Consider the following 13,230-nt stretch of genomic DNA (forward strand, 5'->3'; position numbering starts at 1 on the left):
GTTTTGGATTACGAAAAATGTGCTCACTTGCCTGTGGTGGCACAAGACCGACATGTGTGCAATCTCTGGCACCAATAACATCGGGGGCGTGTATGAGCAGACAGAAAAGCACAAGTAAGTAACTACATCATACAGTGAGACAAGCCTTGTCGAGGTCATTACTGCCCCATTGATATATTTACACATTGTAGAGTCCGCTACAACACTGTCCTGCCTCATCAACCATCTAATGCCTTTGTGACATGTTAGGGACAACAACCAATGTACGTCACACATACACAACCATGGCACATGTAGGCACCTGTGGAGTCAATGAAACATTGGCATTGTGTGCACGATGATGTGCCCTTCACCATGTGGCCACTGTGCACTGTTGAAGTGTTCCCGATGGACATTGCCATTGCATGTGCCCCTAATCGCGGTAGCTACCACCTGGCCCCGGCGGTGTCTCTCCGGCACCACGCCTGACACATGTGCGGTAGTCATTGGCATGGAGACGTGCCCAAATGGTGCTTGGCATGCTCCGCCACCCAAATCGCGGTGCCTTATGCCATTGTATTTGCCCCAAATCACGGTAGCTACCACCTGGCCCTGGCGGTGTCTTACCGGCACCCCCCCTGACACAGGTGCGGTAGTCATTGGCATGGAGACATCCCCAAATGGCGCTTGGCATGCTCCGCCACCCAAATCGTGGTGCCTCATGCCATTGTATGTGCCCCAAATCGGGGACGCTACCGCCGAGCCCCGGCGGTGTCTTACCGCCTTGGAGCATGCCCTAGAGCCAATGGGAACGATGATTGCGGTGGTATGATGCAATTTTGAAAATCGCTGTAGGCATGCTCCGCCAACGCGGAGGCGGACATTGGATGTCTTTGAAAGATGCACCATCACGGTAGCGCACCCCGGGCCCCTGCGGTGCATCACCGCCATGAAGCATGACCTAGAGCCAATGGGAACGATCATTGTTGTGGCATAATGCAATTTTGGAAATCGCGGTAGGTGTGCTCCGCCACCGCGTAGGCGGTCTTTGGATGCTTTTGAATGAGGCAGACCTGGACAACCAATTGTTGCAGCTTGGTACCTTAGAAACGAACACACAGGGGGCTATATATGTTGCCTGGGACCCCTCATCAGCTGCTGCCTCCAGGGCCTGCTGCCTGAGAGCCCTCGTCTGCTGCTGCCTCCAGGGACTGCTGCCTGAGACCCCTCATGTGCTGCTGCCTCCAGGGACTGCTGCCTGAGACCCCTCATCTGCTGCTGCCTCCAGGGACGGCTGCCAGTGACCCCCCACCACCCAATTCCACCACAGGTGTTCCATGTCCACAGGGATGGCAAGTACAGAGAAGATCCGTGCCAGTCCATTCACAAGCGAAGAGCTGGAGGTCCTGGTGGATGAGGTGCTCGCACAGTGCCCAAGGCTGTATGGTGCCCCAAATGTTGTGGTAAGTAACCAAAAACGGAGGTATAGGGCAGGACGGGCGCACATGTAGTTGGACTGCTGCAGTATATGCCTGACGGTGTGGGGTTGTGTCATGCACTGACAAACAAGCTGTCTTCAGGAGGAAGGAGTGTGTGTCCCAATGTCACAGGTTTCCCTGCCTGCAGTTGTAGGTCTGAGTGAAGTGTGTTGCATTGTCAGCCTGACAGTGACACAGTATGCTGGCCATGCAGGTGCCAGGACAGTGATTGCTTGGCTGAATGGCTATGTGTGCCCCTGTTGTCCAACTCAGTGTGAGCCCAGATGCTCTGCACATTGCCCGCCCACCAAGACGAGATCACATCACTGCACTTACTGTGTCCTTACTCTTGTTTTTTCACAGTGAAATCCAACTATGCACCATCTCAGTCCTGTATAATTGCACACAACCGCACTTGTGTAGTTCTATATTGTGTTTGTGAGTCCATGTCCCCCAATGCCACACACATGACATACTGATATATTCACAGGGCATGCACATTGAGTGCTGCACAGTGAGTCTACCCACAGACACAGCTCGATATGTGATATATGTTGTGCCCAGACATGCATAGGACTGGAGGTGTGTGCTTGCCAAATAGGGGGTTCAGTGCTGTCATCCTGCATGTGTGTGAGATGTGCAGTTACTCTGTATGCCCTCATAAATGCATGCAATCACATCAGCTTAGCCCATGCAGAGTGCCCATGTGAGATGTACCCCAGGGTGGGATGGACAGAGATTAGATTTGGTGATGAATCTGTACATGACACTGTGTCACTGATCATTTCCTCCTCTTGTCTCCCATGCCAAGGCGCACCCACTGCCACAAGAGGTGGTACGACATCAGCCGGCTGGCAAAGAACGTGGCAGAGATGACCTTGGGGCTGCTTCCTCGCACTGGGCGGTTGGCACGGCGCAGCATGACACCACTAATGGGCCGCCTCTTGGCAGTGACTCATCCTGAGCTGGATGCACGTCTGTAGGAGCATCAGCAGCAAGGCAGGGGTGAGTATTTGGGGAGGGTGATTTTAGCTGGGAGCGGATGCATGTGTACAGGGCCTGTGCCAGCTGTGGCCTATGTGATGTTTGTGGAGTGGTGCAGTGCATTGTCATGTAAGTGGCTCCTGGGATGTGTGCCAGTGTCATGCATTTGCCCACACTGTTCTAACAAAGGTGATCCTCCCTGCTGGAGATTCCCATTGCCGTATCTGTTATGCTCCTCATGGTTATTCAGCATTGGGGTAGTCTAGGGAATCGCTTTGGGAGAGAACAGCATTGTTCCCAATCAGAGTGTGACTACATCTATGCGTACATTGCATGCAACATGAATGTTGAGGCCTACACATCTGACAACAATGTGCACTAGTCCTTGGGCCCCAGAGTACAACATGGTGTTTGGCATGGGCTATTAGTCATTGTGAACTGTCATGTCATAATAGGTGTCTGTGTTGTCCCCTCTTGTTCCCCCAATGTCTGTCAGTGGATACAAGTGGTGTGCCCACATCATGTCCGTTGGTGTGGGCATAGCAAGTTGTGTGTCTGGAAGACTTCAGCCACGGTCAGGGTGTTGTGCTCTGTGGCCTTAACATGGCTCAGTCATGACAGATGATCAGGGTTACATGCAATGTTGTGGCCTATGTTGTGAGTTGCTGCAATGTGATTTCAGAGTGTGGTGTGCGACAGGTAGATTTGGGCTTGTTTTGTTCTGCATTGATTGCATTGCTTTGTCCTGTTGATACCACTAACCTGACCCTGCATCTCTCTCATGCAGATTCACCAGTGGTCACGGAGGGACAGGAGACGGACACCAGTGAGGGTGAGACTAGCACTACAGCTGCACAGGAGCCCAGTGACACAGAGGTCACCAGCGCCTCAGAGGGGGACCCGAGTATGCAGGAGGAATCCCTGCCTGAGACACAAAGTACCACATCATCTGATGCCAGCGGGGTTGCATCCATGTTGGCGGACACATTGAATGGAGAATCTGCATCATCTACTACCACACAGCGGCCAGTGCCCACCCTCCCATCCACTTCCTCTGGTGCTGCCTGTGTCCGTGTCAGTAAGAGGGGGCGAGTTACATTCACACCTGGCACCGCTGCCCCTGCTCCTGTCCCCCCTGCTGCCCTCAGTGCTGAGTCTGTTGAGCTTCCGCGCCAGCATTGTGTGGTCCAGACAGCCCTCCTCAATGCCTTCAATGACCATGACAAAAAATTAGCCCAGGTGGTTGCTTACATGGAAGGCATACACTCCGACGTGGGTGGGCTGCACCGCACTGTCCAGGCTTTGTCATCCACAGTGACGTCTGCCCTTCAACAGGCACATACTCCCATTCCTGCTCCAGGGCCTTTGTCCACCCCCCAGTTAGTGGCCACATCTGATGATAGTGACCACGGTTCCCATGCATCACAGTCACGATACAGCACAAGAAGCTCCCAGCAGAAACAACCCAAGTGGGCCTGCCCTCAGACACCATCCTCACAGAAGAGCAAAGCCACCCCAGAATGCAAAGACAAGAGCCCATAGGGAAAGGCAAGTCCCAAAAAGCAAAGAAGCAGACCTCGGGCTCACATGCCTCAGATCCATCCCCAGCTAAGGACTCTCCTGTCCCTAAAACTTTACGCAAAGCAAGGCATGCAGTTTCTGTGCCCACTGAGGAGGTGTTGTATGGCAAGGGTACACCTAGGAAGGGCTCAGAGCCACATACCCCCACCCCTTGACTCCCATTCCAAGCCCAGTGAAGCAGTTGAAGGAGAGCACTGTAGGGGTACCCCTGGCAAACAGGAGAATGAGGGCACTGTAGGAGGTACACCTGGCAAACAGGGGAAGGAAAGTCAGATGCGGAGCCAGACGAAGCATTCAGCAGGATCCAGCACATCACCAGAGGGAGAGCCAGTGTCTGCACCTGATGCGGCTCTGTTGGTGTGTGTGCCTGTTTTGTCAACACCAGTTCCCATTAACTCCAGTACAGGGAAGCCATTCCGAATTCCCAAGAAGTGGAAAGGCACCCCTCAAACCTCTCCCACCCACACAGTGTCGCAGGTCTGCATGACTCCACCTCCACGTGCCACTACACCACCTGGTCCAAACAGCCCTCTGACTTGCCAAGCCACTGATTGCCCTACCTCACCTCGGCTGCTCTCTCCCCAAACAGGTGCTCCTGATGTCCCCGACACATAGCCAGCTCCCAGCCCGCCTGACCGCCAAGTGTGAGTGCTAGTTCCCCTCACACACCTGGTCTCTCTCACAGGTGGGCCTGTTCTGCCCATTGTTACCCCCCTGACTGTGTTGCTGCCCATGGAAGGGTACAGTCACACACACTCCCTGTGCAGATTCTCATGGATATGCTCTGCACTTTGCCATGCCCACTGACCTTCCTGTCCTTGCCTGTGAAGATTCTCATGGATATGCTCTGCACTTTGCCATGCCCACTTGCCGTCCTGTCCTGCCCTCGCCTGTGCAGATTCTCATGAATATGCTCTGCACTTTGCCATGCCCACTGGCCTTCCTGTTCTGCCCTCGCCTGTGCAGATTCTCATGGATATGCTCTGCACTTTGCCATGCCCACTGGCCTTCCTGTCCTGCCTGTGCAGATTCTCATGAATATGCTCTGCACTTTGCCATGCCCACTTGCCTTCCTGTCATGCCCTCGCCTGTGCAGATTCTCATGGATATGCTCTGCACTTTGCCATGCCCACTGGCCTTCCTGTCCTGCCCTTGCCTGTGCAGCATCTCATGTACTCACTCTGAACTTTCCCATGCCCACTGGCCTTCCTGTCCTGCCCTTGCCGGTACAGATTCTCATGGATATGCTCTGCACTTTGCCATGCCACCGCCTTCCTGTCCTGCCCTCGCCTGTGCAGATTCTCATGTACTCACTCTGCACTTTGCCATGCCCCCTGGCCTTCCTGTCCTGCCCTCGGCTGTGCAGATTCTCATGTACTCACTCTGCTCTTTGCCATGCCCACTGGCCTTCCTTTCCTGCCCTTGCCTGTGCAGATTCTCATGGATATGCTCTGCACTTTGCCATGCCCACTGGCCTTCCTGTCCTGCTCTCGCCTGTGCAGATTCTCATGGATATGCTCTACACTTTGCCATGCCCACTGGCTTTCCTGTCCTGCCCTCGCCTGTGCAGCCTCTCATGTACTCACTCTGCACTTTGCCCTGGCCACTGGCCCTGTTGCTCTGCTGTGTTGGACTATTCTCTGTGCAGCCTCTCATGTACTTGCAGTGAATTTTTCCCTGGGCACTAGGCCTGTTGCTCTGCTGTGTTGGACTATTCCCTGGGAAACCTCTCATGTACTTGCTGTGAATTTTGCCCTGGGCACTGGCCTTGGTGCTCTGTTGTGTTGGACTATTCCCTGTGCAGCCGCTCATGTACTTGCTGTGAATTTTGCACTGGACACTGGCCCTGTTGCTCTGCTGTGTTGAACTATTCCCTGTGCAGCCCCTCGTGTACTTGCTGTGAATTTTGCCCTGGACACTGGCCCTCTTGCTCTGCTGTGTTGGACTTTTCCCTGTGCAGCCTCCCATGTACTTGCTGTGAATGTTGCCCTGGACACTGGCCCTGTTGCTCTGCTGTGTTGGACTATTCCCTGTGCAGCCTCTCATGTACTTGCTGTGAATGCTGCCCTGGACACTGGCCCTGCTGCTCTGCTGTGTTGGACTTTTCCCTGTGCAGCCTCTCATGTACTTGCTGTGAATGTTGCCCTGGACACTGGCCCTGTTGCTCTGCTGTGTTGGACTATTCCCTGTGCAGCCTCTCATGTACTTGCTGTGAATGCTGCCCTGGACACTGGCCCTGTTGCTCTGCTGTGTTGGACTATTCCCTGTGCAGCCTTCTATGTACTTGCTGTGCACCCTGAATTGCCCACTGGCCCTGTTGCTCTGATGTGTTGGACTATTCCCTGTGCAGCCTCTCATGCACTCACTCTGCACTTTGCCATGCCCACTGGGTTACCTGTCCTGCCCTTGCCTGTGCAGCTTCTCGTGGATATGCTGTGCATTTTGTCCCTTTCTCTTCTCTACTGTTGGTGCCAATCTATGCAACATGAGAATAAAGACAGTCACTCCTGTTTTCTGTTTTGTCAGTGTCCTTACTGAATAAAGTTATTTTGGTGTGTGCATATGTTTGGCTGTGCCCCATGCTCTATGTGGCACTTCAACATTGCCAAGGTATTTGCTCGCCTACTCTTTTTTCACAGGGGTGACAGGGACTTCAGTTCTTTCTGACACTGATACTTGTGGCATCTGTGGTGTCAATTTAACCTGTGTTGCAGTTCTCATTTTCCAGGTTTTCAATTGTTGGCTACAATGTTCACATGTCAGTTTGGGGGACACTGCCAGCACTTAGTGTAACTTTGTGCACAGGTCTGCATGCAGGCTGGGCAATGTCATCATGCATTTGGCTTATTCCATTATGTGTGCCCAGCTGTGTATGCCAATGGTCATCTTGTGATGGCCCGCCATCCTGGTCCCATGGCCTACATGAGATGTGTGCTCTTGGGTTGTCAGGAAGAGGTGTGCAGTGTGTTGGTATGTCAATGTTGTTCTGTCTGACTCCTACTTGTTGTTTGAGTCACTTGTGAGTGTGCAGGGTGTGTGACTGGCACATCAGTGTCAAGTTTGTTTGATCATCCATGTGTCTTGATTCTGTTTGTGTAGACTGTGCAGACCTGCTGCTACACACTGCCATTGTGGTTGTGTTTCTCAGGCATTGCAGGCCCATGGGGCCTTTTATCCTCCTTTATGGCATGGTGTGTGTGGTGTAATGCCATCCCCTATGTGTGCTTCTTATACGTACTCTTTGTGGGGTTGGACTCCCTCTTATTGTGTTTTATGCATTCCTGCCATGTCCACTGATGACGTGCAGTACACTTCACTTGGATGTCGGCTGTCCCCTTGCTTTGTGTGTGTGTATGTGCCCCCTCATCACTTACTTTGTGACACTGTGCTGTGTGGTGCATTTGTTTGGGCTGGAGCTATGGACCACTCAGGTTCTTTACCTGATTGTTCCTTTGTTGTGTTCTTGTGCTGTTTGGCAGTCATGGTTGCTCATCTGCTGTTCAGCTGTGTGTGCTGGCCAGTGCTATGATCAATTTGATTCCAGCATTGTGTCCCAGATGTGTGCATTGTGGTTGTGTTGGATGTATGTGTGTTGGCTGTGTTGTTGCGTCACTTCCTGGGTGTGCTGTTGTGTTTGTGCTGTGCTGATTTGTGTTGTATGGGTTGGTGTTGTGTCATTCATGTCTGTGTGTGACTGGTATGCTTGGTGTGCACACACTGCTTGTTGTGTGTACGGTGCTGTGTGTATGTGGCCTTGACATTGCCTGATGTGCATCCGCTGATGTCCTGCAGTGTTTGTTCAGTTTGTTTGGCCTGTGCATCTGTAGTTGGTTTGATCTGGCTGTGTTGTTCTATGACGGTGCACTTCTTATGTGATTTGTGTTATGTTGTGTGTGCTTTGTTACTGAGTGATGAGGTTGTGCACTCCTGTTGTGTCTGCGCTCACATTGCCTTGCCACAGTTTGGCTGAGAGGGTATGTCTGTTTTTGTTGTGGTTCTGTGTGTGTTTCTTTTGGGTTGTGTGTTTGTGTGATGTTTCTGTGCAGAAATTTACTGTGACATCCCTGTATGTGATGTTTATGGCTACACCCAGGATGTGTGTTTGTTTTTGTGTGTATGGACTGGTAATTATTGGCAGCCTTCAGTGTGTGTGTCACTGGTGCTGTGTGCAGCTGTTGTGAGGGGGGTATGTGTGTACATTCCTCCTGGTGTTTGTCAGTAATGGAGTATGCATATGGGCCCTGTGTGTTGTGCTGGTGGTGTACTCCTGTGAGGTGGTAGTATGCACGTGTGGCTGTTCCCAGTTTGACTTCAAGGCCTTCCTTTGTTCCTTGTGCCTTTACCTGGTATGCCTTGCTGTCTCCCTGTGTTGTTGCACTGTGGTGCCTGTGGTTTGACTTCACTGACTGTACCAGCCATGTGTGGTTTGATGGTCTGAGGGGGGGGGGTATTCTGTGTTCCTTGTCTTGCATGTGATGGGTACATACTTGTTGTGTGTCTCCACGGCCTTCCATTTGTGTACATCCCACTTTGGCTTTCCTATTTGTTGGGCTCCATTGCTGTTGGCATTTGCAGTATGTGTGTGTGTGTGTGTGTCAGTGTGTGGTATGTATGGGTGACTATGCAGGCTGTGTGTTCATTTGTTCTTTGTATTTGTTCATTTGGTGCTTGTACTCATGTTTGTTTCCATGTGTGTGGTGGTGTTGTGGTGAGTGTGTTTCCCTGGCCCTGTGCTACTGTGTTGTGTGTTGTGTGTTCCTGTGGAGCCACTCCTGCTGTGGCTGTCTCCCTGGTTGTTTTTTGTGTGGTGCAGGGTGTGATTTGACCAGGCTTGTTGTTGTGCATGGGTGTGCACTGGATGGGCACATGGCATATTCCTACATGGGTTGTGCTCATGTGTGGTGGTGGGAGGTGTGGCCCTGGGGTCTTTGTGCCCTGCCCATGACTGGGACTGGCCCTGCCTCCTTTCTTGTGTGCATGTATTCCCTTGTTTTCTCCAATGCGGTGATGTGACCAGGACATTGCTGCATGATCGCGGAAGATGTGTGTCCAGGATGCAGAGTGGTGACTTGGTGACAGATAGGTCATGTGTGGGTGCCCTTGTGGATGTGTTACTGCCCCAGCAAGGTGTCTGTTGTGGATTTGGACCCTGTGTCAGCCTGTTGTGTGTTGTATTTGTGTAGTTGCGTACCTGCGGCGGCGACCGCGGCGGGCCATGAGTTCATAGTGATGTGGCAGGTACAGCACCGGGAACATGTGTAGAGCGGGGTCCATGGCAAGCGTGACCGGGTGGAGGGGACCGGGACTCTGGTTTCGTGCTCCGCTGTCATGCTTCCGCCATCTCTGATTGTGCGGCGTCTCCGCTGCGGTGCGTCCGCTTGTTTGGGGCTTCCTAATTTGTGGAGCGGGGTGGACGTCATTCCGCACGGCAGTGAGTCTCCATTGCCTCACTCCGCCGAGGTGGTGGGCGCACTTGGTGGACGGGAATTGACCTATGTTTGGCAATACTAATATGACGGACATATTTGCCGCTGCTTGCAGGTGGAAAAATGTGTTTTTCCGCATTGCCAGCACCACAGTGGTGCCACCGCCCGACATCCCAATGGACCCTAAGTTTTCTGATCTGGTGGTCGATACATCAGTGTTTAAAAGGGATATAGGTCTGTAGTTTGCACATTTATTTTCAGGTATTTCCTTCTAATGAGTGAAAGTTATGAAATCCTTGCAAACTGATTCAGGCATTTTAAAGTTTAGTAGGATTCCTTCATATACCTGGCGTAACGCATTTATTAAAAACCCTGGAATGTAGAAACGAGCTCCACTGGAAAGTCCTGAAACCTATTCTGCAACGCTTTATTTTTAAATATTATTTTATTTGTGTGTATATAGTATACGATCAATGGTTCTGAAAATGTCTGTAAGTTTTGCCAGGAGCAATATCTTTGTCATAAAAATCATTGTATCGTAGAGAGCGGTAAAACTCAGTGTTGCAGTAAAAATAGTGGGCAACCAAGACATATTTTACAACCCCCAAAATATCTCACTTCACCTCACCCGATACTGTTTTATCTCCCTTTTTCATTCTACAGTCATATGATTCTGCCAACATATGTGTCTCTGCATATTAAGACCTCTAAGCAAATTATGCAGTACATTCTGAGCATTTCTTTCATTCGCAGGGAAGGCAGATTGTCCATACTTTGCAAAGGCCGAACTTCTTGCCGACTATCTTCAGAAAAACTTGCCTAACTTCAGAATACATAAGATCACACAGCACCCCGATGATTGGGAGGTAAGGTTACTTAATTGAAGCACTTTAGTTGTTCAGATTCCTGAAATGCTCTCTCTGGCTGTTATTCTCTATGCTCTAAAACGGAGGCTTGTTTTTCTTTGGTCCCCTACCTTAAGGCAAAGCTCCCCTGGGTAATATGTTCAGGTACCATTTATTTAAGTCAATGCTTCCCAGGTAACTCTTAGCGTCAAAGCTGTTGTTCGACACTTGTGACAACAGAGGTATGCTCCTGTGGGGGGGTGTTTGTAATATGCACAAGAGATCACATATAAACAAGAGAGCACACATATAAAATCAACTACCCATCCACACTCACCAAGAAAGCCGCTAAACGCTTTAAACACAACTTCCTGAGGTCCCACCCTGAAACCCCCTTTGCCGACACCTACTTCTCACCTGTCAATGGATCCCTGAACACCGATATCATCTTCCACACCACACGCAGAGCTCAATGGAGAAAAGCGTTCCTCACCTTACTCACCGTTTCCACCACCAGGAAATCCGCTCACGGCCTAACTCTCTCCATCACACCATCCCAACTCTTCCCAGGCAGAGCCACCATTACCATCTACAATAACGGGATTGTCCTATCTCAATCCACAGACAGGAACCTGGAACTACTAGACAACCTACCCTGTTCCCCACGTTCAAAGAGCACCTCTCCAATCCGCGGATTGACACTCATATTTCCTTCAGTTCTACCACCCCTGACATCACAGCTCCCACCACCCACAACCCTTCTAACCTAGTTCAGCACCAGGTAGCTAGTACACACTCCTCATTTAGAGACACACCTACCACCCCTGACTTCTCAGATCCCACCCACAACCCTTCTATCCCAGTTCAGCACCAGGTAGCTACCACACACGCCTCAAACACAGACACAGATCTCTCCCCCTCATACACCACTCGCACCCTCACCCCCCCTACCAACCCTCGGACCTCTACGCATACCATCAACACTCCTCTCACCCCTGACATCACAGTTGACATTAACACTCCTCTAACCCCTGACATCACAGCTCCCACCCACAACACACCTAACCTAGCTCAGCACCAGAACGACACGCACAACGACAAATCTCACCCTTTATCACCCCCATTTTCAGTCCCCACTACCCTCTAACTAGCTACGCAGAACACACCTCCTCTCTTAATTTAACTCCCCCTCCCCACAACAGGACCATCTTCAATCCCATTTCCCCCCCACTCTCAGCCCCCACTACCATTCCTGCACCCCCACCACCACTAACATACTCCCATCCTCCACCTTGATCTCTCCGCCTACCACCAATGCCCTCACTCATACCACCAACCTCCTCCCTACCTCATCCACACCCCTCCCGCCCAAACCCTCTCTCCTCCCTAACACCATCCCGTACACTAACACAACGGAGCCCTGCACGAACACCAGCCCACTCCCCCACCTGCACGCTAATTTCCTGGTCAGTCATTCACCTCTGATTTCCACCCCCACCTCCAACACCTACCCCACGTTGGACAAGATTATGGCCACCCTCATCCAGATCAAAGAAGACATGCACATCATCAAAGAACTACTCTCCACACACCCCATACACCCCTCACCCACCTCCACCTCCCCTCCCAACTTGTCCCCTACCCTTCCTGCTGTCTCGCTCACTCAACACTCCCCACACCGGACGGCAATCCCTGTTCGCAATCGCAACAACCGCCCTCGTCGCCCCTGCAACCCCTCACCCACCTCCACCTCCCCTCCCAACACGTCCCCCACCCTTCTGGTTGACTCTCTCACTCAACACTCCCCACACTGGACTTCAATCCCTGCTCGCAATCGCAACAACCGCCCTCGTCGCCCCTGCAACCCTCCTTCGGACCTCGACACACTCACCCTCCTCCGCTCCTACGACCCAGCCCTCCAAAATAACACATCCACCACACACCTCACCATTCCCACGATACACTCAAATCCCCTTAGGCCCCCCACACTAAACAGCAGAATCTCCATCCCCTATAACCTTAGAAAAGTCCGTCTCTCTCTAGAACCCTCTACCACCCTCAACACACCCTGTCTCAAATGCACTCTCCTCAACTGCAGATCGGCCTCGAAACATTCCGCCGCCATCGCTGATCTCCTCTTAACGCTGGACCTTGACCTAATCATCCTGACTGAAACCTGGCTAACTGAATCCTCGTCACCTATAATGGACATTCTGGTTCCTCCCAACTACCACATCATTAGACTTGACAGGTCAGGCAAAATAGGTGGTGGAATCGCATGGATCTACAGGAACAACCTCTCTGTTCTGAAAGTCAATTCCACCTCCCTACCATCCCCAACTTCATGTGAATACATCTGCCTCGACATTATTAGTGAGGGCAAACCGATATGCTCTCTTCACAGCATTTACCACCCACCCAGGGACAACCTCACCTTTTCCCAACAAATCATGGATATGATCTCAACCAATTCCGGGCGGCAGCTCACCCAAATATACCTTGGCGACTTCAACCTCCACTGGAACGATCGCAATGACGCGGTGGTAAATAGTCTTAAAAATGTCCTCAATGCCCTTGACCTCACCCAAATATGCAACAGCCCGACTCACGAGAAAGGCTCTATCCTCGACCTTATCATCTCCAAAGAGGACTCTATCCAACTCGAGTCCATCCAACCCTGTGACTGGTCAGATCACCATATTGTCACATTCTTCATCAATGAAAAAGTTACATTTAACCCGGTTCAATCCTCCAAGCCCAAAGTCTGGAAAAGAGACCTGAAAAAACTCAACCCAAGCTCCCTGCCTCCTAACAGCTGCAATCTCCTACTCCCACCGACCGGTGCTACGGACGTTCAATCCCTGACTGACCACTATCTCAACGCTATGACCTCAATAATTAATGAGGCGGCACCTATGCAGCTAAAAAGAGTCTCTA

The 13,230-nt window shown here is 51.5% G+C and overlaps 1 protein-coding gene across 2 annotated transcripts in view; it reads left to right on the forward strand.

Annotated features, from left to right (window-relative positions):
- Positions 1–13,230, forward strand: part of MDH1B (malate dehydrogenase 1B) — a 277,259-nt gene that overhangs the window by 21,967 nt on the left and 242,062 nt on the right. For both annotated transcript variants that reach the window (XM_078680298.1, XM_078680299.1), the window contains exon 2: positions 10,202–10,314. In XM_078680298.1, coding sequence (XP_078536424.1) covers positions 10,202–10,314 — 113 coding nt within the window. The remainder of the gene's footprint in view (positions 1–10,201; positions 10,315–13,230) is intronic.

The sequence above is a fragment of the Lissotriton helveticus genome, chromosome 3_1 (assembly GCF_964261635.1).
Source record: "Lissotriton helveticus chromosome 3_1, aLisHel1.1, whole genome shotgun sequence".
NCBI lineage: Eukaryota > Metazoa > Chordata > Amphibia > Caudata > Salamandridae > Lissotriton > Lissotriton helveticus.